Below are 26,466 nucleotides of genomic sequence, written 5' to 3' on the forward strand. Positions count from 1 at the left end.
AGGACGGCTGGAGGCTAGACAAGCACAAATCCAGGAAGGCATACTCACACCCCCATCACACTGGCATGAAGGGCAGAGGACGGTACCTCAGTGGTGGCTCTCCATCTTGACTAGGATAAGGATGAGTTCCACTTACCATTCTGTGCCATAAGGATCAAACTAAAATATTACAAGATACACTGAACAATTTGAAAAATAGCATGTGATTTATTTTCTTATCAGAACTATTTCAAATATGGAAACCATTTCATTGATCATAGGACAGTAAAGAAAATATCTGATCTAAAAAAGCAGTGCTTATGTTGAATGTTCAAGGAGGTGTTGGTGTGGGGAGACTGAACAGAATGGCAAACAGAAGGAAAGGGAGGCCAGGGTGGAGAGGACATGTAATCTTTTCCCTTCAACTTTTAGGATGCAACTGTCACTTCAATGATCAAAACACATATATACTCAGATGTTTAGCAGCACTTTAAGGCAAAATTGCTCTGAAAAGTAAGGTTCAAATTTCCTGTTACTTTTACGCTACTACGAGGGCTTGAGTTCAGGGTAGGCGGAGGGCTCACATTCTCACTTGGTTACTCTCTGAAGGCTGGCACTGTTAGCCATATATCCACCCCACACTAGTTAACTGATCATGAGACTTACAGACCTTTCTGCCTAGGCTGGCTTTGAACCTCAATCTTCATATCTCAGCCTCCTGAGTAGGATTACAGTCATGAGTCACTAGCACACGACTTTTATGTACGCTCTGAGCATGAGCTTTGGCTAGAAAATATTCTGAGAAGTTGTACCCAGATCCTCCTTGCTGTTTAAGCAAGGTTCCCTTTTTTGATTTGGGAATTTGGGGTTTATTTTATAATAAACACCACAGCACATTTTTGGGGGGACCTTAGGAATCTAAAAGCAAAATTTCACAAGAGTAAGTACTTGAAAATGTTGAGTACATTTATGGTATGCAACACTGAAACACTATCAGACATGGAAGGTCACAGAGGCAATATATACAATATTGGATAACTGAGGCATAGAAACAGATGCATGCTAATTCAAATTCTGTCATCCTGCATTTAAAACAGCTCCCATCATCTCTTTACAAAGCAGCTTTCTCATTCATTTCTATTTGCCTTGTCCTCAAAAATCTCACAGTAAGAAATTGCCTTTTCTATCGTATACAAAGCAGAAATGTCTACCTCTGCCCTGGCCTACACAGGTGAGAGATTGATGGCTTTCGGGCAACTGCATCTGGTCAGCACCACGGACAGCAACTGCCGGCAGTGTTTTTTATTCTGTGTGTGTGTTTGTGTTTGTGTGTGTACAGGCCCTGGGGCTGGAACTCAGGGCTTCTTGTTCTCCCTTAGCTCTATTGCTCAAGGCTGGCTCTTTCCTACTTGAGCCACAGCTCCACTTCTGGCTTTTTGGTTGTTAGCTGGATCAGGTTGGATTCAGTCTCCTGAGTGGAAAGGATTATAGATAGGAGCTACTAGCAATTCTCCTTGCTTTTTATAATGACAAGTTTAATGATGACAAGTTATTCAAATGTGTTTTCTTTTAATCTGACCCCTAATTTCTTTAATTGCAGCTGGTAATTTATCAATACAATTACTTTGACAGATACTTAAAGTGTAAATTGTCATTTGGATTTATACTTTTGATGATTTGTTTTGGGAGCTGTTATGAAAACCACTATGTAGAGAAGATAGTGATCATGTATGTATATATGTATTTATATATTAAATATTTTATAAGTTATGAAATAAATAACTCTAAAAATAAATGTTAAACTGTAAGTTCATCTTTATCTTTCTTATATTTTAAATATAAATATACCTTTTCAAAATTATGAGTTTACATATTTTTCCCGCTGTGTTGGGAGTATTCCCCATGAAATCTCCAAAATTATCAATGTAGACAGATTCTGCATTTCAGTCACTCATGTAATCATGGAATTCTCAGGCCTGACAAGAGAAATAGAGTTCTTTCTATCGACTTAAGCATCTATGAATATTTCTGTACGCAGTATAAAGATTCCTCCCTGGTTGAATATATTTTTTCAAAAAAATAATCTCATGATTTCTTGAAATTAAGCTAATAAAGTAGATTTCTCTCAGTTAACACCTTCAATACTTTCTATGTAGAATATTGTTTTTTTTCTTCCACCAAAATAAGATTATATTTCAAGGTAGGAACATATATAATTTGAAATGCACTTTTGTAATATTAGAGTATAATCTTTCCTCTAGTAATACTCAGAATAAAATTAAAATGATTTAAAACATTTCTATAAAGAATTAAGAGTATCAAGCTCCTTCATTTTCCTGCAGGGATAAAGATATCCACATACAGATCTAGAAGGTTCCCTTTTAACATATTATGTAAGTTAAAAATAACTTACATCAAAGGGAATTTTATGACTGCTCAGAAGACCTTTAGTAATAATAGCCTTCGGGGGATGTTAGATAAAGCTCACTGAACAGTGCCCTTTTCTGTAGATTCTGCAAGGTTCTTAGATCTCAGACCTCGATGAAGACGTCCCCATGGACCTCCCCCTTTCCCATCTGCTGATCCTAGAGGGATTTTGTTGCTGCTGTTTGAACTACCTTACCCCAAATGGAAGAGGTACTCTGCCTTTATAGCATTTTGAACTTGTGTGAGCTGTTGTGAATTTGTTTAAATGAAGAATTGAAATTAGATCTCTAGTCAGAACGACTCACAAGAAGATGTCAAGGGAAGTTGGGAGGGAAACCAAACAACCACCTGTAAGACGTCTACTTGCTGATTCCCATCCTCCTCAGGCCTTGATGTCCACTCTTCACCTTCTCTGTTCTTTCTCATGGAATGCAAGTCCTTCGGCTGGGTCAGCAGTGGATGTCCCCGTGCTGCCCCGGGGCAGGAAGTGAGTGCCGGGCGGCAGAGTCCGGATGCACTGTGGGGGTGTGGAGCAGGCCTGAGCCTTAGGTCTCTCCAATCATCGGTGCTGGCCCAGAGAGCGGATTACAGCAGGCTATGTGTGGTCCTTTCTTCTAACTTCTTGCAATCGTTTCTCTAGGTGATGCAATTTGTGGAGATTTTCCTTCAGTACTTTGTTGTCTGGAACCAGCTTAAGGCTCTCTCATAATAAGTCCTTGCAGACACATAGTTTTCCTGGAGGAAAAGAAGAACAATTCAACCTGATTCTCAGAACCCCTTGGAGGATTGGGAGATAGGGAGCTGGCCCTGCCTGTAATTTCACCCCAGCAGCTTGGTGCTTAGGAAGAATCCGTTTGTTTGAAGCACCAGATCATCTGAAAAGCCAAGTCACGCCATTAGGAAAATAGAAAAGAAACAGAAGTCAACTCTAGGAATCCAGAGATGAGGCCAGGACTTCAGGACTCCAAAGGCTGGAGCACTGTCCTTTGAAATCTAAAGGAGCCACTGCTGAAAACAAGAATCAATAAATATGATCTTTTTAGTAAGAATTAGTCTAACATTCAACTTAAAAGAAAACTTCTAATGTAGGCTTTGCATGTGTAAAAGGTTGACATGGAGATGGCTTCCAATCTGCTTGCCCCCCCAGGCGTGTGGTATATGTGCCAGTATGGCTGGATGCTGGTGATTCATATCTGGATTCCTAGGAAGCTAAGCTCTTAGGATCAACGTTCCAAGTCAGGCTGGGCAGATAAATGTAAAAGACTCCTTATCTCCAATTAACTATCAATGAGCCTGAAGTAGAGGTATGGCTCAAAAATACAGCATCAGTTTTGAGTGAAAATGGCAAATGAGAAGGCGATGGCCTGTAATCAACTCTTAGTATCAGTACAACAGGCCCCCATGGTTCCTGCCTACAATCGTAGCCACTCAGGTGAGATGTAAGGATCTTGGTTGATAGCCAGCATGGGAAGAATAATTTGTGAGGCTCTCTCATCTCCAACTGACCAGCAAAATGTGAAAAGTGGAGATGTGGCTGAAGAGCACTAGCCATGAGCAAAAACAAAAGCTGAGAGAACCAAGTCCTGAGATGAAACACTAGTATGGGCAGGAAAATGGAGACGAAAGCAGAAGAGAAGACAGCAGCAATACTCCTACCTGCATGTGCTGGATACCCCCCATGTTCATCCAGGCCTGGGCTTGATCTGGATTCAATTCCACGGCTGCTTGATAGCTCTAAAGACACCAAGAGGAAAGCAGGTTAGGAAAGGAGAGCCTGCATTTAACCCAGCAGGACTGCAGAAACACCTTCCACCCAACTCAGTGTCTGATATGTGTTTGTGTGCCTGGGCGGGGCTTGAACTTAGAGCCTGCTTGACTTTTTTGCTCAAGGCTGGCATTCCACCACGTCCACCTGAGCCCCACTTCTGGCTTTTTGGTGGTTAACTGGAGATAAGAGTCTCATGAATTTATTTGCCTGGGATATTAAGAACCACGATCCTCAGATCTCAGCCTCCTGAGTAGTTAGGATTACAGGCCTGAGCCATGGCTCATGTTGTTTCTGGTTTTCAAAGCTGATAACTGTCATTGTGGACTTAAAGGAAATGCAAGCCCTCTGCTGGTGATCAAGTGATTTCTGTAGTAACAATGCACTTCCCATACACCTTTCTCCAACTATAAGAAAACTGCTCTTTTAGGCATGTTCTATCATAAATGGAGTTGGTAATAAAATACCTTTTTTCAAAATCATAAAATCCGAAGGCCAAAGCAGAGCATATTATATAGCAGGTGCTTAGCGTGCATGAGGCTATGGGTTCAATCCTCAGCACTGAAAAACTATAATACAATTTAAAAAGAAACCCAAAACATAGAATTTTTAAGAAGTTTAACCTAGGATTAATGCCACGATGTGTTGTACTAGGGGATAGTTTTTCATTTGTTTTGTTTCATTTTTTTGGCCAGTACCAGAGCTTAAGCTCATAGTTTCTTACGTACTTGCTCAGTTGACGCTCTACCACTTCAGCTATGCCTCCAGCCTGACGTTTTGCTGATTCTAGGGATGGGAGTGGTCTTCAGACATTTGTATCCAGGCTTGCTTTGAACACTGATCCTCCTGATTTCAGCCTCATGAGTAGCTAGGATTATAGGTATGAGCCACTGATGTTTGCAAATAATATTTCAATAACTAGTCATTTGCTAGCTTCCTCACACAATGACCTGATATTTTACTATCTACCGTATCGTGTTTAGTGTAATTTTATAACATCAGCAATTTTAACTGGTGACTTTATCAGATACCAGGACGAGTGGTGGCATTTTCCTAATGTTTGTATTTAATTTATTTCTTGATTTCATACTATGCAGAAATCTTATCTCAAACCTGTAGATAGGAAATGCGAAGCTGGGTGCTGATACCCTCTGATGCCCTATACCTAAAATCCAGGATGACCAAGAGGCTGAGATAGGAGGGTACAGTTCAAAACTAGTCGACGTAAACCAATCTGGGAGACTCTTATCTCCAACCAGTCATGAAGAAGATGGACGTGGACCTGTGGCTAAAGTGTTAGAGCAGGACCCTTGAGCAAAAGAGCCAAGCAAGAATGCAAGGCCCAGCACTGGTGCTCACACACACACACACACACACACACACACACACACACAAGACTATGAATTCTTAATCTGAATCAACAAATGTACTGGCATCATTTTAAGAGTCATACCTCATATGCTTTGTCAAGAAGGTTCTGCTCTCTCAGCTGGTTTCCTTTGGTGAAGAACAGTTCAGACAGCACTTTGGGGTCCTTTGGTTTCAGCTGCAGAGCGTGGTCGATTGCACTGAGCGCCTGCAGAGGTAGCATAGGGAGAACTGATCAATGGAGCTTGATCAAGAAAGCCTAGCAGAGATGATGAGATTCAGTCTGTTTCTTCACATCTATTAGCCGGGTGAACCACACTCTTCATCTCCTCTGATTTCCTCATGCAGCATTCACGGCCCTGACAAAAATCTATGTGTTCTATTCATGGGCCAGTCCCCACTGCCCTCTGGTGGAGCAGACTTCCCTCATAGCACCAACAGATCTTAGTTTTCTCCTAAGCCCCAAAGCTTCTCCCAAGATTCTTTCTCAAGGCTGGTGCTCAACCATATAAGCCATGTCTCCAGTCTTGCATTTTGCTAGTTAATTGGAAATGAGAGTCCGTGGGGTGGGGGCTGGAAATGTGGCTTAGTGGTAGAGAGCTTGCCTAGCTTGCATGAAGCGCTGGGTTTGACTCCTCAGCATCACATAAACAGAAAACATTGACAGTGATGCTGTGGCTCAAGTAGTAGAGTGTCAGCCTTGAGAAAAAGAAGCTCAAGGACAGTGCCAGGCCCTGAGTTCAAGCCCCAGAACTGGCCAAAAAAAATGTCAGTGGAGGGGTCGGGAGTTTGGCCTAGTGGTAGAGTGCTTGCCTAGCATGCACGAAGACCCGGGTTCAGTTCCTTGGTACCACATACGTAGCAAAAAGCCAGAAGTGGTGCTGTGGCTCAAGTGGTAGAGCCCGCTAGCCTTGAGAAAAATCCAGGGACAGTGCTCAGGCCCTGAGCCCAAGTCCAGGACTGGCAAAAAAAAAAATGTCAGTGGACTTAGTACTCAGGCTGGCTTTGAGCCATGATTCTTCTGAGTTCCTAGGATTGCAGGCACGAGTCCAGCACTGGACTGGCTATCTGAGAAAATCATGGCAGTGGTCAATGGATATGCCCTAAGGGATTGTGACAGGACTCCACGCAGTACCAGGCAGAAGATATAGCCCACCAATACCACACTTTGCAGAGTTAGCCTGAGAAAAAGGTGATAGCAAGACCAAGAAGGAGCTAAGCATATTTCAAAGGAGCTCAGGAGTTCAGGGATACCTGTGCAAAGCTGCTAAGATCCAATACTAACGAAGTCACCCTCCTCTGACCAGGACTCAGCTAGAGACCCACACATATGCACATCTCTTCCTCAGGCCCAGCTTGGTTTGTACCTTGTCATGGTGTTCCTGCTTGCTGTAAATGGCAGACAGGAGGCGATAGCATTCGAGGCACTCTGCCTCCTCCACCACCATGAGACTCACAATCTGCTCTGCTTCTTCTGTCTGCTCCATCACTGCCAGAACCTGTGCCTGCAAAATCACGGGGCTCTCATGTCTCAGGGTGCATGCCTTTGCTTGCTTGGTTGCTGCATTATTTCTAGTACTGGGGCTTGAACTTAGGGCCTCCCATCTGCTCCCTTTCCTTTCTAGGCTAGTGTTCTACTGCTTGAACCACAGCTGCAGCCAGGCTAAAACAGTTGCTTATTTTGGAGGAGTCTCTCAAGGTGTCTCCTGCAGGGGTTGGCCCTTGGAACCTCAGTTCTCTAGATCTCAGCCTCCTGGGTAGGTCCAATTATAGGCATGAGTCTACATCAAGGCCTGTGACTGGCAGGAATGACAGCATTAGTCCAGAGAAATGCCTTTTGCCTCTTCAGAAAAAAAGTGACAAAACCTGAGCACGAGTAGCTCATGTATGTAATACCAGCTACGCAGGGGGCTGAGATCTGAGGATCACAATTCAAAGCCAGCCCAAGAAAGTAGGTCCAAGAGACTTATCTCCAATAAGAAAAGCTGGAAGTAGCACTATGGCTCAAGTGGCAGAAAAGTCTAATTTTCTTTTTTGGAGGGTCAGTCGTGGGGCTTGGACTATGGGCCTGGGCACTGTCCCTGAGCTCTTTAGCTCAAAGCTACCGCCCTACCCCTTGAACCACAGCACCACTTCAGATTTTCTAGTGGTTAACTGGATATCATTATCTTGAGTGCCCAGGCTGGCTTTGAACCTCGATCCTCAGATCTCAGCCTCCTGAGTAGCTAGGATTGTACTTGCTCTTATGGAGGATCAAGCTCTAATATCTACTTTCTCTTGTGTGATGGTTCTCTTTCCTGGCAGTATCACGGAGAGACACTGGCTTATTATCCTGAATTCAATGTCTTTGAGTCAGACGCAGACACTGGGCAGTGATAATTTTGCGATGATTGCAGTTCTACAAGAACTGATGTAATTAATGTTTAGCACTAGACATTATAATGAAGTCTGGAGAGTGCATGGTCTATAGTGCCAGCTTAAGCATTAACACCACAGAACAGTGTGCCTATGCTTTCCCTTTCCATTGATTCAGTAATGACTGTATATCATGAAATGTCACAGCACATTATTCGTTTCATTCTCACACAACAGCTCACAGAGTAGATATCATTGTTGCTGTGCTCAATTTTCTAATACAACATTCAGAGTCAGTACAGTCACACGACTGTACTGTATTCATATAATTCATCCTCTGAATATTGTTCCACGGCTACCCATTCTGACTACCTGAAGTCTGTCCCACATGAGCTATGTCAGAACAGTTAAGAGAATTTCTCTACAAGAGTAAACTGACTATACCAGGCACTGGTGTCTCACACCTGTAATCCTAGTTACTCAGGAGGCTGAGATCTGAGGTTTGAGGTTGGAGGCCATAGGGAAGACAAACTTGAATGTCTCTTATTTCCAATTAATCAGCAAAAAGCTCAAAGTGGAGGTATGATTCCAGTACTAGAGCTCCACCCTTGAGTAAAAAAGGTCAAGTAAGACCTTGAGGTTCAAATTTAAGTATTGGGAAAAAACACGAAACCTCTATGTAGAATTTTCCTTTTGTGTAAAGGTAGAGTTGACCTTTAGCTCTATATAAGGCTATGAGAATTAGGGCCAGAAGAAAAGGGAAATGTTCAGTGACTACTGCTATTCTATTATACCTTAATTGAATCATTCTCTCCTTGCCCCATCTTTTTAAGTCATTCTGTCATTCCCTAGCCTTGGGAACTCCAGTACAAGTGAACCCAGGAAAGATGAGGAGCCTGAGGGGACAGGGATGACTTACAAGGCACCGGAGACGCCTGCAAACTCTTGTACTTGGCAAAGGAGTCAGGCCTGGGTAATTATTCTCTGCTAAAAATATTTATGCATGGAAAAAAATGATGACATTCCAATCCTGCAAGGGAATGTAAACAAGAACAGGGCTTCATAAAGCCTGCTCTGGACATAGGGTTTCCTGTGTGGCTGTCCTCTGCCTTAGCCGTGTGGAGTGCAGCCACGATGGTAAAGGCAACACTGGGACAAGGTTCTTCCCTTGCTAACAATGTACAGGATCTATACATTACTCAAGCACAATTAATTAGCAGCCATGATATAAGTATAATATCATTTCAACCAAAAACAAAGTTGGAATCTTAGATAATTAGATGTGTCACCATGCCCTAGTCATACCTACATACACCATGATTTTTTTTGTTTATTTTTGTTTTTGGTGCCCAGCCTGGGGCTTAAACTAAGGGCCTAGGTGCTATCCTTCAGATTTATTTTTCCCCCCTCAGAGAAAGCACTCTACTATTTGAGTCACAGTTCTACTTCCAGCTTTCTTTTGGTGGTAAGAGTCTCAAAGACTTTCCTGCCTGGGATGGTTTTGAACCATGATCCTCAAATCTCAGACTTGTGAATAGCTAGGATTACAGGCATAAGCCACCAGTACCCAACTACTGCATAATTTTTAAAGATCTGCTCATATTCCATTTTAGTAGCAAACACCACCGATCATATCGCAATTGAGACACTTTACTATGTTCTCTTGACTTCAGCTCTCTTCATCAATAAGAATTTTATGCTAGTTGTAATTTTTCCTTCTATTTTTTTCTCTTTCTTGTCTTTCCTTTTTCATACTTTGGGTTCCAAGCAAAGCCAACAGCTATTAATATAAATTGGGAAGCTGGTCCTTGCCAGGCACTCACTCTACAGATGAGCTGCATGGAGCAGCAGAACAGCCTCAGTGACACACGAAATGGCACCAGAGGCCAAATGTATTTGGATCACATGCAGCAAGGTCTGCGCTGGGACCTGGACTAAAGCTGTCTGTGCTGTGATGCCAAGAATTCAAATGAGCTGAGGCAAGCCTTCCGGGATCGTCTGACAGAATCATGTCTTCCTTAGGTTCACTCCAGCACAGTGAATGCTATTTCCTTCAAAGTCAAGGTTATTAAATTAGCAAAGGTCCAATATAGTAGCTGTCCAATATAGTAATTGCTATGATACACTTGAAATGTAGATTTATTATTAAAAAAGGAAAATATAAGCTGGGTGCTCACATCTTTCGTGCTACCTATTCAAGAGGCTGAGATCTGAGGATCTGGATTCAAGGCCAACTCAAGTAGGAAAGTTTACCAGTTTGAAGCTCAAGTGGTAAAAATCCAGCCTGAGTGAATAAAACCAAGTGAGAGTACAAGAGCATGTGTTCAAGACCCAGCACTCACACATACACATACACATGAATATTACATTCTCCCAATATTGGAACACACTCTTTTTCAGCAGCATGTAGAAACAGCAGTAGTTGCAGCATAGGATGCTGTGTCTAAGTTAAAGCTCTGAAGGCTCATGACACGGGGTCCTGGCTGGCCAGTGCTGCACTTACTTGAGCAGGTTTCCCAAGTTGAAGAGAGCCCGGTTATGTTGGGGATGGAGCCGCAGTGCCCTTTCATAGTACATCTTGGCCTCCGCTGTGTCTTTTGTCAGTGTTCCCAAGTTGTTCAGAGCGCTTGCTTGTCAAGGATACAACCTGGAAGATTGACAGCATTAAGCCATGATTTCCACAGGCTTCTTGCTTCCCCTCCCAGTCTGCTACATCAAATTCTTTCCCTATTTGTTTTGTTGTTATTGTTGGTTTGTTTTTATTTCTTTTTTTTTGCGGGGGGTGAGGGGGAAGGGGCTTGAATACAGGATCTAGGCATTTTCTGGTAGTTAATTGGAGTCTCATGGTATTAGTGCCCAGGCTGCCTTGGAACCATGATCCTCAGATCTTAGCCTCTGAGTAGCTCGGATTACAGGTGTGAGCCACTAGGGCTCAGCTTCAGAAGCAAATGTCATTTTTAAGATATCCATGACTGAGCCCTGAGCTCAAGCCTAGGACTGGCGAAAGAAAGAAAAAAAGAAAGAAAGAAAGAAAGAAAGAAAGAAAGAAAGAAAGAAAGAAGGAAGGAAGGAAGGAGAAAGAAAGAAAGAAAGAAAGAGAGAGAGAGAGAAAGAAAGAAAGAAAGAAAGAAAGAAAGAAAGAAAGAAAGAAAGAAAGAAAAGGGAGGGAGGGAGGAAGGAGAGAGAGAGAGAAAGAAAGAAATAAAGAAAGAAAGAAAGACAGAAAGAAAGAAAGAAAGGAAAGAAAGGAAAGAAAAGAAAGAAAGAGAGAAAGAGAGAGAGAGAGAGAGACAGAGAGAGAGAGAAAGAAATGTGGTATTGCCTGACTTATATAACTATAACCTTTATACAACAATAAAAAAATTACAAAGAAAAAAAAAAGCTAAAGGGAGCAAGAGTTCAAGCCCCAGTACTGGTACACAAAAAAAAACTTTTAACCTACAGATAGCTTACAACTAAAGTCTTGGTGTCATACTTATATCAATGACTTATCTGAAATGTTGTACAATCTATTTAGATGTAAAAATGTTATTACTTTGTATACTTTTAGTGCTTTATAAAACACTTCATTGTTCAAATATTATTGGATCCTGTGCTACCATTTGTAATTTCCTTTCTGAGTTCACACACCCTTAGTTGGCACTCAGATTTCTATTCCACACATTATTTGAGGCTAATTTTGCTAAAGCCACCTGTTTATTTTCTACTTCTTTTTTTTTAAGAGCCTTCGACTTTTATTTCCTCCAAGCACTTACTCATTTTTCAAAACAAATGACAAACTTCTAGAAAAGGCCAATGGGTAATTTTAACAGTAATATTAGCACTTAAAGAGAGTTTTTGTTTTTATGATTGAATATAGGCTGTCCCTTTGAAATTCATTCTTGCTTTTCATGTGTAAGACATGCTTTTTGAGTAACATACTTTGCCAATGAAAGTTACAAATTCAAAATCTAGTCCATAAACTAGATTTAATTGGCAATAACTAAATAACTTATCTAGGATTTAGTGAGAAAGTATAACATTGCTCAAGGTACATTTCAAACAAATACTAATGCAACTCAAAAGATAGAAGTATAACCTCTGAGTAATATCCATGTGCACTTGAAATCTACAAACCAATCTAAACCAACACCTGAAATTCATGTATAATAAATTGCATGTAATAAATTTCTCAGCGTGGTAAATCTAGCAAAACTAATTACCATAATTCAATCTTTTGAAAATTAAGGTATTCCCTCCACATCTCCAACATACAGAAAGGTTCAACACGCTGGAAAGTAGTTTGCCAAACAAGGACATCTACTCCAGATAATTCCAAGATTTCCCTCTCCTTAGTTTATACAAAAAAAAAAAAATCAGCGTTTCCTCGCATTAATTTACTATTGTCGATGACATTCCAAAAAGTAGAGGCAGAATCTCAGTCTTCTGTTTTCAGACCACATCATTTTCAATCATACTCATTTTCATAACTTGGAAAAGCCCAAAACTTCACTCTTGGATTTCTTTTCTCCTAACGTTAGAACTTAGAAGAGCCATTCATCAGCAACAACCAAAAATCTATGAATCCTTAGTCTGTAACAACTTCAGTTGCAAGTAAAAAAAAAAAAAAAAAAAAAAAACCTCAAAGGTCAGTGGGCTATGTAGTAAAAATAAAAGTGTCTCCTAGAAGCCAATTACACCAGGATTAGAAAACTAAGTCTGAGACCAGCTTTCTGTTTTGTTTCTAATGCTGAGTAAACTGCTTTTGTCTGTTTCAGACAATGAAGGATCCAACACGGGCGGGCGGGGGGGGGGGGGGGGGGGATAGGGAGGAAGAGAAGGGGGGTAGGGAGGAAGAGAAGGGGAGGGCTCAGATGAAAAGCTAACCAGCTTCACCTCATCTTTCAACGTGCCCTTGGCGGCAAGAATGGTACCTGGTCCCACAGAGAAGACGTGTGCCTAAGTTAACAGACACAAATGGGCTTCAAGTGTACGTGCTCCCCCCCCCCCAAAACCAGGCAGCTGGGCTTGGGGCGGTGTCCAGGCACCCCACACACTTGGTTCGTGCGTGCGTGTATATGGGTGTGCACATACAGATGTGCGTGTATACATATACGTTAATAAACGAGAGAGAGAGATGATGTATGCAGCTGTCACCGGGTGGCTGAAGGGAGCCCGGGCTCCACATGCTCGGTGCCCTGCGTCTCCTGACACCCACCTGAGCCACAGCTGGCCCGGCCCGAGCCTCAGCCCCGCTCCATCTGACCCTCTCCTGAGTCACGGCTTCCATCGAGATACCACATCACTTTGCTAGGACATCTTGTGTGTATTTCCTCGCGTCCACGACCCAAATGGACTCAAAAGTCCCGGGGAGAGCTGCCCGGCTGCGCGCTGCGGGGCCAGCCCGGCAGCGAACGGCCCCGGGCTACTCCTTCCCCCAGCCCGCCGGCGGCCCGGCAGAACCAGGAAGAGTGGGGTCGACGCGGAGGACGCGGGAGAACCCCCGCGGCCACACCCCGGAGCCCTCCCTCACCTGCCCGCCCGCGCCTCCCCGGCCTCCCGTACCTTCGGCCAGCGACTCCTCCAGGGTGACCTGGCCGCCGCCGCCGGCCCCGCCCCGGGGGCCCCGCCACCGGACGCGCCACCGCCTCCGCTGCCCTCCGACTTGGGCATCCCCAAGAACTTCATGGTCCCGCTGGCGCACCGCGGGGCAGCGGGAGATTCCAAGGGCGAGCCTGGAGCACGAGTCCCTGGCCGGGCGCGCGGCCCAGCGTCCGCGAGGGGTCGTTGGCCGGGGACGGTGCGGACGTCCGCGCGCGCTTCGGCCCGCCCTGCCGGCCTCACATTCCGCGCGCCTCAGTGCCCGAACCCGGGACCTGCCGCCCGCTCCGCCCGCCCCGCTGCAGCTGCGGGAATCCCGCAGAGGGCGGGGAGGAGGGCGGGGATGGGGCGGGGCGGGGCCGGGCGCGAGGGGGCGGGCCCGGGCGCGAGGGGCGCGACCCATAGGAGCGAGCGGGACCAGGAGTGGGGGGGCTGTGGGGCGGGGCCGGCCGCGCTTCCGGCGGAGGCCCGTACTCTAGGGCTTCGGTCCTCGGGACCACCGCCCCCAGTCTCGGCCCCAGCTCCCGCCGCTCGCCGCCGTGGGAAGATCGGAGCTGGTGCCAATGGCGCCCCGCGCCCCGCCCACGCGCGCTGCCCGCGCCGCCGGAAGTCTATTTTCTACTTCTTGTAGAACGACAACAACAAAATAATCCAAAAGGACACTGGGTCTAGAGGGGAAAAGAAAAACAACTATAAAAGCCAAATTTCCCTAGACTGAAATATATACAAATGAAACTTTGGTTTTAAGGGTCGACAGGATATTTTCAATCAGCTCAGTCACTGACATTTTAAAAAATTCTTGATTCTTTCGTGTCACAAAATTCAAGTGAGCATGTGATTAAACTGCACCCATGTACATCTGTTAACTTTATTGACCTGTTTTCATACATATGTTTTTGACACTGATAACTGGGTTTGAACTCAGAGCCTGGATGTTCTCCTTTAGCTTTTTCACTCAAGGTTGGTGTTCTACAACTTGAGCCACAGCTCTACTTCTGGCTTTTTGCTCATTAATTGGAGATAAGAATCTCATGGCCGGGCCGGGAGTTTGGCCTAGTGGTTAAAGTGTTTGCCTAGCATGCATGAAGACCCGGGTTCGATTCCTCAGTACCACATACATAGGAAAAAAAAGCCAGAAGTGGTGCTGAGGCTCAAGTGGTAGAGCTCTAGCCTTGAGAAAGTCCAAGGACAGTGCTCAGGCCCTGAGCTCAAGCCCAGGACTGGCAAAAAAAAAAAAAAAAGAATCTCATGGCCTTTCTTTCCCAGGCTGACTTTGAGGTGAGATAGGATGAGCCACCAGGGCCCTGAGTATTTATCTTTAAGTAGTTGTACAAAGGGCTTGCAATTTGACATGGCAGTTTATGCCTCCCCATTGTAACCCCTCTCATCTCAAGTCACCTCATTCCTTTCTGAAACATGTACACTGAACATTATACAGTATTGCCCCACTCTTCCTTTCTCCATTTGTTTGTCTACCCCCCCCTACCCAAAGCATGTTTCAGCTTCTTGGCATTCCTGTTGTTCAACTGTGAATCGTACAATACATTCTGATCAATGTCACCCTTTCAATTGGTCTCCTTCCACCCTGACCGGCTTGTCTAAAATGATCATAAACACCTAGAAAGTATGTCTTCCTACTTTTTTTCCCCTGTATTTTTGGCACTGTACCCCCTTCTGATTCATGTCATGAAAGACAGCCTTGGGGACAAAATGTCAAGGACAAGTTAGAGAGATGTGACACACCCTCCACTGGAAGGGTGGGTGTGTCATCTGACCTCCAAGAGTAATGTCAAAAGGCCTCCCTCCTCCCAGCCCAGCACCCAGGTTCTGAGAGTGAAGTCATGGCTTTCGGATGTCCTGAGGAAAGGAGTCACTCCTAATGGTGGAATTCTCCCAACTTGTGAGGTAGGAGGAAATACACGGAATGAATGCCACTACTTGTTTAAATGGCTCCGTGAATGTAAGCAGTCTTTCTCAGAGACCCGGAGTGACCACAGTGAACTTTGTTATTTATTTACTTTTCTTGTCATAGGATGGGTAGAAAACTGCCTTGGTACATGGAAATATGACAGACAAGGAATTACAAAACAAGAATGACTGTCCAGCTGTGTGATCTTTGGATCTGCATCTGTGCTTGTGAAACTCCCGTCACCACACCCGTGCCAGCACTCGCTGCCATATCCAGGTTCCTGTGTGGATTCTCTGGAGACGGGACTGGGTTACAATCATCCTGCTGGGCTGGAGCAAGTAGCTAATACCCTCGTGTGAACCTTTTTGTATATATGATGTACTGGGGTTTGAACTCAAAGCTCTTAGCTTTTTTGTGGTATACTTCAGTTTGAGCCAGACTTCTCCGTCTGGCTTTTTAGTGTTAAATAAGAGTCTACACTGGGCACTGGTGGCTCATGCCTGTAATCCTAGCCATTCAGGAGGCTCTTGTCTCCAATGTAAGCATTAAAACAAAACAAAGCAGAAAAGGCAGAAGTGCAGCAGTGTGGTTCAAGTGGTAGAGTATTAGCCATGAACAAAAAAAGCTCAAAGACTATACACAGGTCCTCAGTTCAAGGCCCAAAACTGGCACACACTCCCCCACATACACATCCAAGAGACAGTATAGATTCAACTTTTACAACAAATTCCACTACAACTTCTAGGGTGGCGCTGATCATTAGAGCAGTGGGAATAGCTGCTGGAACTGATATCAAATCCCAAGGTCTTTAACCTGCCTTCTCTGGTGGCTCTTCCTGCAATGGGGGAATGCAGAAGGTGGCTGAAGCAGGCGCTGAGTAGCTGAGAGGGACAGAAGTCTGTCTCAGCAACTTCCACGAAGAAAATAAGGGCAAGCTTCTACTCACAGCAAATAGAAAATTATCAAAATGGTATCTCTGTATTTACCCTTCTTTCTTACACAGTGTGACAGAAGCCAGCAGGGCATCAATGGCTGTAACTCGAACTATGTAGGAGGCTGAGATCTGAGGATCATGGTTCACAGCCAGCGCAGGCAGGAAAGTTTGTGAGACTTTTAACTCCAATTAACCAGCAAAAAGCTGGATGTGGAGCAGTGGCTCAAGTGGTGGAGTGGAGAAAGTTAAGTTAAAGCATAAGGCCCTGAGCTAAAGGCATATTACTAGTACAAAACCAAACAAATAAAACATTGAATCAGAAATAGACAAGAGTTGCCACATTAGAGCAGGCTGGAACCCTGAGCTTCTCTTCTGAGACAGAGCTCAAGCATGGTGCCACCTCCGGGACATATTCCTGGCAACGTGCTTACTTGAGGGCGGTGCTGTAGTGGTACACGGCTTCCTGGTTCTGACTTCCTTCAGGAAGTTGGAGTAGTTGTAATGAACCTTGGCATTGTGCGGCAGAGTCTCAACTCCAGACCTGAAATACATGCATTATAAGGAAGTTTTTCCCCACTACCTGACTAATGTAACTGTAGCCCTCTGTACATTACCCTGACAATAAAATATAATTTTTTTAAAAAGAGGGTTTTCTTTTTTGTTGCTTTGTTTTGTTTTGGTCCCGGGGCTTGAACTCAGGGCCTGGGCACTATCTGAGCTTTTTTGCTCTAGGCTCATGCTCTACCACTTTGAGCCACAGCTCCACTTCTGGTTTTCTGGTGGTTCATTTGAAATAAGAGTTTCAAGGACTTTCTTGCCTGGGCTGGCCTTGAACTGTGATCCTCAGATCTCAGCCCTCCGAGTGGGTGGGATTAAAGGTGTGAGCCACTGGTGCTGGCTAGAAGGGCTTAAAAATAAAATACGCTGGAGGCACACCTGAACCTGAAGACACTGTGGTCATCTGCCGAGGCTTGTTCTCAGGAGCTAGTTACAGACCTGGGGGTACCTCACCCAAAGAAGAGGCAGGAGCTTTGGGAATTCTGAAGGGCATGATGAGAAATCCCACTTTGCAAGAGGCTCAGAATTAGACAAGACCTGACTCCCTTTCATGTCTATGTCAGGAGCAGGCTTTTACACTGAGACTCAGTGAAAAGGTCCCAGCGGTCTCTGTGTGTCAATACAGACAGCATGGTTTGAGGGGACACCAGACAAGAGCAGGCAAAGCCCATAGCCACTGTACCCACAAAAGCTGAGATGGAGCTGGTCGAAGTGGCTCATGCCTGTAATCCTAATCTACTAGGGGGTTGAGATCTGAGGACTGAGGTTCAAAACCAGCCCAGGCACAAAAGGACCTGAGTCTCTTATCTCCAGTTAACCTCTAGAAAATGGGAAGTGGGGCTTGGCTCAAGGGTAGGGCAGTAGCCTTGAGCTGAAGAGCTCAGGGACAACACCCAGGTCAAGTTCAAGCTCCATGACCCACAAAAAGAAAAAGCTGAGATGAGAGCTGCTGTGCAGACCCTTTGCTTTATCCCTGATTATAGTTTCCTGCAGCACTGGGCCCACAGAAACAGTGGGTGGAAAATTTGGCGTTCCTTCAGGGAAGTGATCACATGTGTGGCCCTAGAATGGATAGTGTAGAACAAATTTAAAAAAGACACACAAACACACACACACACACACACACACACACACACACACACACACACACGTGAAGAAATGCAGCCCAGTAGAATGGTTAGAGAAGTTCTTGCAGAAGTCTGATGGTTTGGTAAAATTGGCTTGCACGCATTCCTCTGCAGTGCAGTAAGCAGCACACCTGTTCACCTGTTCAACAGCTATGGAGTGTCATGCCCTATCCCCAGGATGCAGATATACATTAGTTCAAGTATCTCCCTTTTGGGAACTTACTGGGGTGAGGAGATAAAGGCAGCTAGACAACTGGAGTGATTTGCACACCATCTGTCAATTAAGTGTGATAGGATTATGGCAATGATAGGAAAACTGAGATTTTAAAGACAAAGAAGTGAACTGAGCACTGGTGGCTCAAGCATATAATCCTATCAACTCAGGAGATTGGAGTTCTAAGGATCACGGTTCAAAGCCAGCTGGAGCAGGAAAGTCTCTAAGGCTCTTATCTTCAGTTAATCACACAAAATTCCAGAAGTAGGGGCTGGGAGTTTGGCTGGTAGTGGTAGAGTGCTCGCCTAGCATGCACAAAGACCCGGGTTCGATTCCTCAGTACCACATACATAGAAAAAGCCGGAAGTGGTGCTGTGGCTCAAGTGATACAGCTCTAGCCTTGAGAAAACCCAAGGACAGTGCTCAGGCTCTGAGTTCAAGTCCCAGAAGTAGAGCTGTGGCTCCATGGTAGAGTAATATCCCTGCACAAAAAAAAGCTCAGGGACAGTCCCCAGGGCCCTGAGTTTTTAAGTACCAGGAACAGCAACAAAAGAAAGGAGAAAGAGAGAGAGAGAGAGAGAGAGAGAGAGAGAGAGAGAGAGAGAGACAGAGACAGAGACAGAGACAGAGACAGAGAGACAGAGAGAGAGGGGCAGAGAGAGAGAGACAGAGAGAGAGACAGAGAGAGAGACAGAGAGAGAGACAGAGAGAGACAGAGAGAGGAGGAGGAGTAGGAGAAGAAGAAGAAGAAGAAGAACAACAACAACAACAACAACAACAACAAAAAGAACTGAATTAACTTTTGAGAATAGGCAAGGGACCATTCTGAGCAGTGAACTCAGAGAAAAGAAAGCAGGAGCTTTTCAGGGACTGAAAGAAATTCAGGTGACAGATTATAGAAGGACAAGTCTTGAGAGTATGGAGACACCAAAGGGTCTTATGGCCACTGCAACTTTTGAGTTTTTGCAGGATGAGTGGTTCCAAGCATAGAAGCCAGAATTAATAGTTGAGCATCAGAGAAGGGCTGTAATGGCAGCCATGCAGAAATTGAGTAGAAGGAGGAAAGGCTGGATGCTCAGAGTCCTGACAGGGGCTGTCACAGAAATGCAGGTAGGCTCCAGTGGTAGAGAACCAGCGAAGCAAGACTTCGAGGGCCTGAGTTCAAGCTCCGCGGCACACAAAATAAAAATAAATCAGATTTTGAAATGAGTATTACTCAGGGTGAAGTCACACACAGGATCTAGATCAGGGTGAATGTAACAGTTCAAAAAGAATTCAATTTGGGCCAGGAGTTTGGTCTAGTGGTGGAGTGCTTGCCTACCATGCATGAAGACCCAGGTTCGATTCCTCGAACATACATAGAAAAAAAGCCGAAGTGGTGCTAAGGCTCAAGTGGTAGAGCTCTAGCCTTGAGAAAGAAGTCCAAGGACAGTGCTCAGGCCCTGAGCTCAAACCCAGGACTGGCAAAAAAAAAAAAAAGAATTAAATTTCTGGTGGGAGGCATGGCTGAGTTGGTAGAGCACTAGTCAGTGAGCAAAAGCATCAGGTACTGAGTTCAAGTCTCCATCTTGGACTGAAAAAAAAAAAGAAAATCAAATTTCTATTCATGGAAATTTCAGTGCTTTCCATGTAGAATTCAACAGTGCATGGTATTAGGTTCTCAGATGAACTTGGATGCCACTGGCACAGTCCTGTCCCCGAGCGTGTCCTCTGTGGGACTTCCTGTGGTGCATGAGCAACCCCAGGCCTGCATGGGGTCAGGGTGGAGCTGGGTGGTGGAGAGGAAACCTGCACAGGTGGCAGGTGGGTGGGGTAACTAACACTCCACCACAGGGCTGTTCCCATGGCTGATCTTGACCTTCATGGGTATTTTTCTGCTGTTTTCCCAGATCTCATTGTACAATGAATAGCTTGTGAAAGTCAACAATTAGCCAAAGAAAACATTTTCCCCGCAAATGGCCAGATGACCCCAGCCTTGAGCCTGAGCAGGGGACCCCATCCTTGCCTTCAAGCTCTGATTACCATTTGTTTCTGTGGTAATGCCCAGCTGTGCAGTGCACACTCTGCAAAAACAACGCAACGTTCATACACCACATGGCTGGATCAAAGCCTGGTTAATAACTGCAATGATTCACTCATTCATTTGCTTAATGCTGGTCCTGGGGCTTGAATTAAGTGCCTAGACTCTGCCTCTGAGCTTCTGTGCTCAAGGCTAGTGCTCCACAGGTCAACTTTCAGCTCTTTGGTGGTTAATTGGAGAATAAGTCTCACAGACTTTCATGCTCAGGCTGTCTTTGAACCATGATTCTCGGACCTCAGCCTCCTGAGTAGCTAGGATTACAGAAGTAAGCCACCAGCACCTGGTAAAAATCACCCTTTAATTCAGTAGTTTAACATATGCATTTCATGCTTCTCCTCCACACCTCTTCTTCGAAGAAGACTTGAGAGAAACCAGAAAGAAAATAGTCACTCTGAAGCCACGTTCTGGTGGCTCCTGCCTGCAGTCGTAGCTACTCAGGAGGCTGAGGTCTAAGGATCAAGGGTGAAGCCAGCCTGAGCAGGAGACTTATTCACAATTAGTCCTGGAAGTGGAAGTGTGTCTCAAGCTGTAGAGCACCACTCTTGAGTGGAAAACACAAAGAGAGTGAGACCCAGGTTCAAGCTCCTAATTTTGAACGTTGTGTGGGCGCAGGGTTTTTATATTACATACATAGATGGCCCTACTCTAGGAACAGTTTTTTTTGGCCAGTCTTGTGGCTTGAACTCTGGAGGCTGGGCACTGTCCCTGAGCTTTGATTCAAGACTCAAGGTTAATGCTCTACCACTTGAGCCACAGTGTCATGGCCAGCTTTTTCTGATGAGTTCACTGGAGATAGGAGTCTCACAACTTTGTAGTCTGGACTGCGATCCTAAGATCTCAGCCTCCTGAGTAGCTAGGATTGTAGGTGTGACCACCCTGTTCTTACACTAGTTTTAATAAGAATGTTCTTACCCAGGCAGTGGTAGCTGGGTAAATAAAGTTTAAAAAGGAGAGCAAGGTTTCTGTTTTGGAGGTTTTAGGCCAGATTTAGGGTCAAACCTTGAAAGTTCAGCTCAAACTCTGCCACGTGTGTAAGACAGAGCTAGGAAGGGCAGCTGAGCTGGATCTACAAACACAGTCAGGGGCGGTGTGTCATGTGAGACGAGGTCTTGCTGGAAGTGCTGGGGCCTGGCCAACACTCTCTTCTCACTAATCAACGGTCTGTCTTCAGATACTCAATGAAGAACCTCATGGCATTGCTAAGCCCAAACCATCTCCCGGTCAGCCAGGTCTCAGTGGGCACTGTCCCTGAGCTCTTCAGCTCAAGGCTACCACTCTATTCTTGAACCTCAGCCCCGCTTCTGGTTTTCTAGTTGTTAGAGATAATAGTCTCACATTCTTTAGTGCCTAGTCTGGCTTTGAACTGTGATCCTCAGATCTCAGCCTCCAGAGTAGCTAGGATTACAGGCAAGAGCCACCTCACCTGGCTCACTATGGCTTTTTTATATTTGACATCCCTGCCCCCATCCTTCCCCTGCTCTTACTGTTGTAGTACTGGGGACTAAACTCAGGGCTTCTCACATGCAAGGCAAGTGCACCAGAACCCCAATTCCAAAACTTCTGTTTTCCATTATGTTTTTGAGATAGGGTCTCACCAACTTCATTCAAACTGGCCTTGAACTTATGATCTTCCTAGCTCTACCTTGCCTTTTGAGTGGTTGGGATTACATGTGTACTTTCTACGTCCACCTTTTCTCATCTTTTAATACTCCTCTCAGATCTGCAATAGAATGATTGATGTTCGTCACCTTCCACACTTACTTAGTGTTCTGTATCTCCTACTACAGAGTATTAGTGTGTTCATGTGCCTGACTCACCGGTGCCTCCCGTGTATGTTTCTCTCCTATCCTAGAACACATAGCATGGGAATGTCCTGGAAGCTTTAGATATGGTGTTTACCCTGCATAGATACTACTTCATGCCTCTTCACAAACAACTGCATCCTTGCCCGCTATCCTAGACAGACACATTACTATTCTAACTTTTGAAATGCACAAACCAGTATGACCTACCCAAGATCCAACTGTGGACAGAGTCACAAAGCCCACTCCATACCTCTCCTCCAAGCCCCAGGTGGTCCACCTCAAATTACTGGTGAATGTCTGCCTGACTCATCTCAACATTATCCCTCACACATGAACTCATCATGTGGTCTTACAGGAAACAGTAGAGTCTTTAAGTGTCAGGTTCTCAACGGATCAGGATTTAGGTAAATGGTCAAGTTTTCTTAAAAAGCACTAAAATATCAGAGAACTTTGGATCCAGTTCTGGGTTCAAAACTGTCTAGCAGTGGGACCCTGGAAAGTTAATACTCCTTCCTGGGCCTGAGGAGGGGGTGGACAGTCTCTGTGCTCCTTTAGAGGTTTATATTCTAGGCAGCTCAGGACATGTTATCAGGTAAGGAATGAGCCCTTAAAAACATCTTTTGATGGGAGAAAGAGGGAGATGGAGTCCCGGCTTGGAAGAGCCAGGATTTTACACAGGACGTAGTCAAGACTTACTAATTGGATGAATGGGTCAATAGCTATGGTTGGGGAGTGAGGACACAACATACCACACAGATGTTTAAGTGGAGGGAGGGGTTCTGGTGTCTAGGCTAGGAGATTCTGATTCAGAGGTGGATGAGCAAAGAGACAGCTGGGATGGGGTAGTAAGTCACCAGTGGACCCAAAGGGTGCAGATGCCATGAAACAATATGAACCCTGCAGAAAAGAAACCATGAGATGGCATGGGAGAGTCATGAGGCAGAACCAGGAGCCTGCAACAACCACGAGGCAGCAAACCATGTGTCGTCAAGGTGGCAACAATGGAAAAGGTAGCAGAAGCTGCCAGATGAAAAGAAGCTGAAAAGAATTCATGGATTAATAAAACATGAAGCCCTAAAAGCCATGAGGAGGCCTAGCAGCTGCAAGGCAGCAAGCAAAATCCTGGGATAGCAATGAGGGGAGCAGAAAGAAGTTAAAATAGGAGTGAGTATAAGTGCAGCAAGAAAGTAGTGGAGTCAGCAGCAAAGGCCTACAGCTGTCAAGAGGAGCCAAGCACCAGACCGGTTTTGGCTTTGGATCTGATCAGAACCGTTTGTCAAGGTTTTGTTCTTTCAGGAGGCTGCATGTGTAACTTTTGATTCCCATCACAAAAAAGAAAATAGCATACTAGAAGCTTTTGGGTTTTTTTTGACAGCCCGGGGGCTTGAACTCAGGGCCTGAGCACTGTCGTTGACTTTCTCAAGGCTAGAGCTCTACCACTTGAGCCACAGCACCACTTCTGGCTTTTTCTATGTATGTGGTACTGAGGAATCGACCGCAGGTCTTCCTGCATTCTAGGCAAGCACTCTACCACTAGGCCAAACTCCTGGCCCCTGGAAACTTTATTTTTAACAAAAAATATTCTATTTGCCTAGCAAAGGTTCCTAAAGGCTACCCACTTGTTCTGGAATGTCCTGAATCTTCCAGAGGCCATCAGTGTGCCTTTGTTTTTATGTTTTCATGACTGGTGTCAGCTACATCACCAGCATGGCCGGTGTTCATGCCTGTAATCCTAGCTGGGGTCTGAGAAATGAGGTTCAAAGATACCTAGGACAGGAAAGTCCATGAGACTCTTATTTCCAATTAAACACTAAAAAGCCAGAAGTGGAGGTTTGGCTCAAGTGGTAGAGTACTAGCCCTGAGCAAAGCAAGCTCAGGGATAGCACCCAAGCCCTGACTTTGAGCCCCAGGACTACCACAGACACACAAAAAGAACTTCTATGATCCATCATTTTTTTTTCTTGCCATATGTCCTATTTGTAAGTAAGAAGCTTTAAATGCCACTAAATAAAACAGAATAAGAAGCTTTAAATGCCACTAAATAAAACAGAGTAACAACGCATTATTATGTAACCCTCTCCACCACTACATCTGGTAGAAATACTTAGAGAAATTCTCAGATGCTATTATTAAATGGTTATCTAAAACATATTCAAGTATGAGCTTGGGGCCTCATATGAAACAGGCATCCAGGAACTCATAGTCCGAGCCAACACCCCACTTACATGACATGGTTATACCTAACATACTCACACCCTGGGAGATGAAAAATCTTTCATTTTCTCATTCAAAACTAGTGTTCAAAATAAGGCAATTAGAACTGATCACTGCTTAACACACTGGAATATTCTATACAGATGCACTGTATTTCTCTTCCTCCTTGCTGGGTTCTTGCCTTTGCCACTCACTTTACTAAACAATGACATTAGGCTTATTGGTTTCATTTTGTTTATGGCTGACTTCACAGCCTGGCTCATCAGCAGGCTGTTTCCACCTGAATTCACAGACACAAAGCTTTCCCAGGAGTCTTATTTTCATACATTCATTTAGAGTATCATTTTGGAAATCTAAAATTAGCCAAGGCCTGGTGGCTCACACACAATTCTAACTACTCAGAAGGCTGAGATATAAGGATCACAGTTCAAAGCCAGCCAGCCCAGGCAAGAACTGGCCTAAGATTCTATCTCAAATTAACAACAACAAAAAAGCTGGGATTGGAACTGTGGCTCAAATGGTAGAGCACCAGCCTTCAGTGAAAAAGCAAGGAAGAGTGGTCTGGAGTTCAAGCCTCAATATCAGTACATACAAACATACTCAAAAAACACAAATCGGGGAAGAAGAAAAAAAGCAACAACTAAAGTTAAAACTTATTCTAGGTTTTGACCCAGTCCTAGGGCTTGAACTCAGGGCCTGGGCACTGCCCTGGAGACTCTTTTGCTCAAGACTAGAACTCCATCAGTTGAGTAACAGCTCAGCTTCTGGGTTTTTAGTACTCTTTATTGGCAATAAGTCTCATGTATTTTCCTGACTTTGAATCAAGAACCTCAGACTCAGCTTCCTGAGTAGCCAGGATTACAGGTGTGAGCCACTGATACCCAGGAGTGAATGCAATTTTATGGATCAAAACTATTACCCATGGTTTGAAATCTATTATATGTATTTATTTTTGGTGGCAGTTCTGGGGCTTACACTCAAGGCCTGGACACTTCTCTGAGCTTTTGCCCTCAAGGTTTGCCCTCTACCACGTGAGCAATAGCTTTACTTCTGGCTTTTTCTTGACTAACTGGAGATACAAGTCTCCTAGACTTGACTGCTCAAATGGCTTTGAACCTCAATCCTTGGGCTTCTGAGTAGGGAGGATGACAGATGTGAGCCCTCAGCATCCAGCTTGGTAACCATCTGCCCATCTATTCATACCTGAATAGGGACTCTCTGGACAGCCAGATTTCATTCTGTTTCACAGTTTTCCAAGAGAAGAGAAGCAGTAGCAGCACTTGGACACAAAGTGGCTCCACACCGGTTCAGCCATGTATAGAGCTTGCTCAGTCCATGCACAAACAGGATGCAGTAGCCCATGTTGAAAAATAAGCCCAGGTACAAAGTTACTAAGTGGGCTCTGGATTCCCTAGCTTGGCATAACTACATAGCTTTCAGTGCCACATTAACATACTTGCCAGTTAGTTTTTCATAGTGACTGATTTTGTACTGGTACTGGGGCTTGAACCCAGGGTCTGGTGTTCTTGCTTGGCTTTTCATTCACTGCTGGTACTCTGCTACTTGAGCCACATCTCTACTTCTGGATTTTGAGAGGTTAACTGAAGATTAGAGTCTCTTAGGTTTGTCTGCTCGGGCTAGCTTTGAACTATGAACCTCATATGTCAGCCTCCTGAGTAGCTAGGATTGATTACAAGTGTAAATCACTAGTACAAGGCTTTTTGAAAATCAGTTTCCTCCACATAAATGAATGTTTTTGAGGTTTTAAACAGAAAAAAAACCTCAGAGGGGAAGATCTTTATGAAGAAATTCTCTCTCCTTTTTTTTTTTTTTTTTTGGTGGGTCATACGGCTTGAACGCTGGGTCTGGGCCCTGTCCCTGAGCTCTTCAGCTCATGGCTAATGCCCTACCCTTGAGCCACAGCCCCACTTCCTGTTTTCTAGTGATTAATTGGAGACAAGAGTCTCAAGGTCTTTTGTGCGTGGGCTGCCTTTGAACCTTGATCCTCAGATCTTAGCCTCCTGAGTAGCTAGTAGGATTACAAGTGTGAGCCACTGCACCCAGCTGAAAAAAATTCTTATGGTTTTACGTAATATATTTGGCCAGGCACAAATGGCTCACATTTGTAATCCTAGCTACTTAGAAGGCTGT

The 26,466-nt window shown here is 44.7% G+C and overlaps 1 protein-coding gene across 1 annotated transcript; it reads right to left on the minus strand.

Moving 5' to 3' along the window:
* Nucleotides 1-3,979: 3,979 nt before the first annotated feature.
* Nucleotides 3,980-7,065, minus strand: LOC150066371 (protein O-mannosyl-transferase TMTC1-like). The gene is made up of 3 exons (XM_090320137.1): nucleotides 6,907-7,065; nucleotides 5,625-5,747; nucleotides 3,980-4,140 (listed from the first exon to the last, which is right to left on the minus strand). The coding sequence occupies exons 1-3, from the start codon at nucleotides 7,024-7,026 to the stop codon at nucleotides 4,003-4,005; spliced, it is 381 nt and encodes a 126-aa protein (XP_090176263.1). The 5' UTR covers nucleotides 7,027-7,065; the 3' UTR covers nucleotides 3,980-4,002.
* Nucleotides 7,066-26,466: the final 19,401 nt, after the last annotated feature.

The sequence above is a fragment of the Megascapheus bottae genome, chromosome 2, assembly GCF_031878675.1.
Source record: "Megascapheus bottae isolate mThoBot1 chromosome 2, mThoBot2.hap1, whole genome shotgun sequence".
NCBI classification, from domain to species: Eukaryota; Metazoa; Chordata; class Mammalia; order Rodentia; family Geomyidae; genus Megascapheus; species Megascapheus bottae.

Excerpts from the sequence above, each read along its gene's own strand:
- LOC150066371 (XM_090320137.1), bottom strand. The coding sequence starts at position 7,026 with ATGGAGCAGACAGAAGAAGCAGAGCAGATTGTGAGTCTCATGGTGGTG. Across the intron at positions 5,748-6,906 it reads AGCAGGAACACCATGACAAG|GCGCTCAGTGCAATCGACCA; the intron begins GTACAAACCAAG and ends CTACCTCTGCAG. Across the intron at positions 4,141-5,624 it reads TTCTTGACAAAGCATATGAG|AGCTATCAAGCAGCCGTGGA; the intron begins GTATGACTCTTA and ends TGGTGTCTTTAG.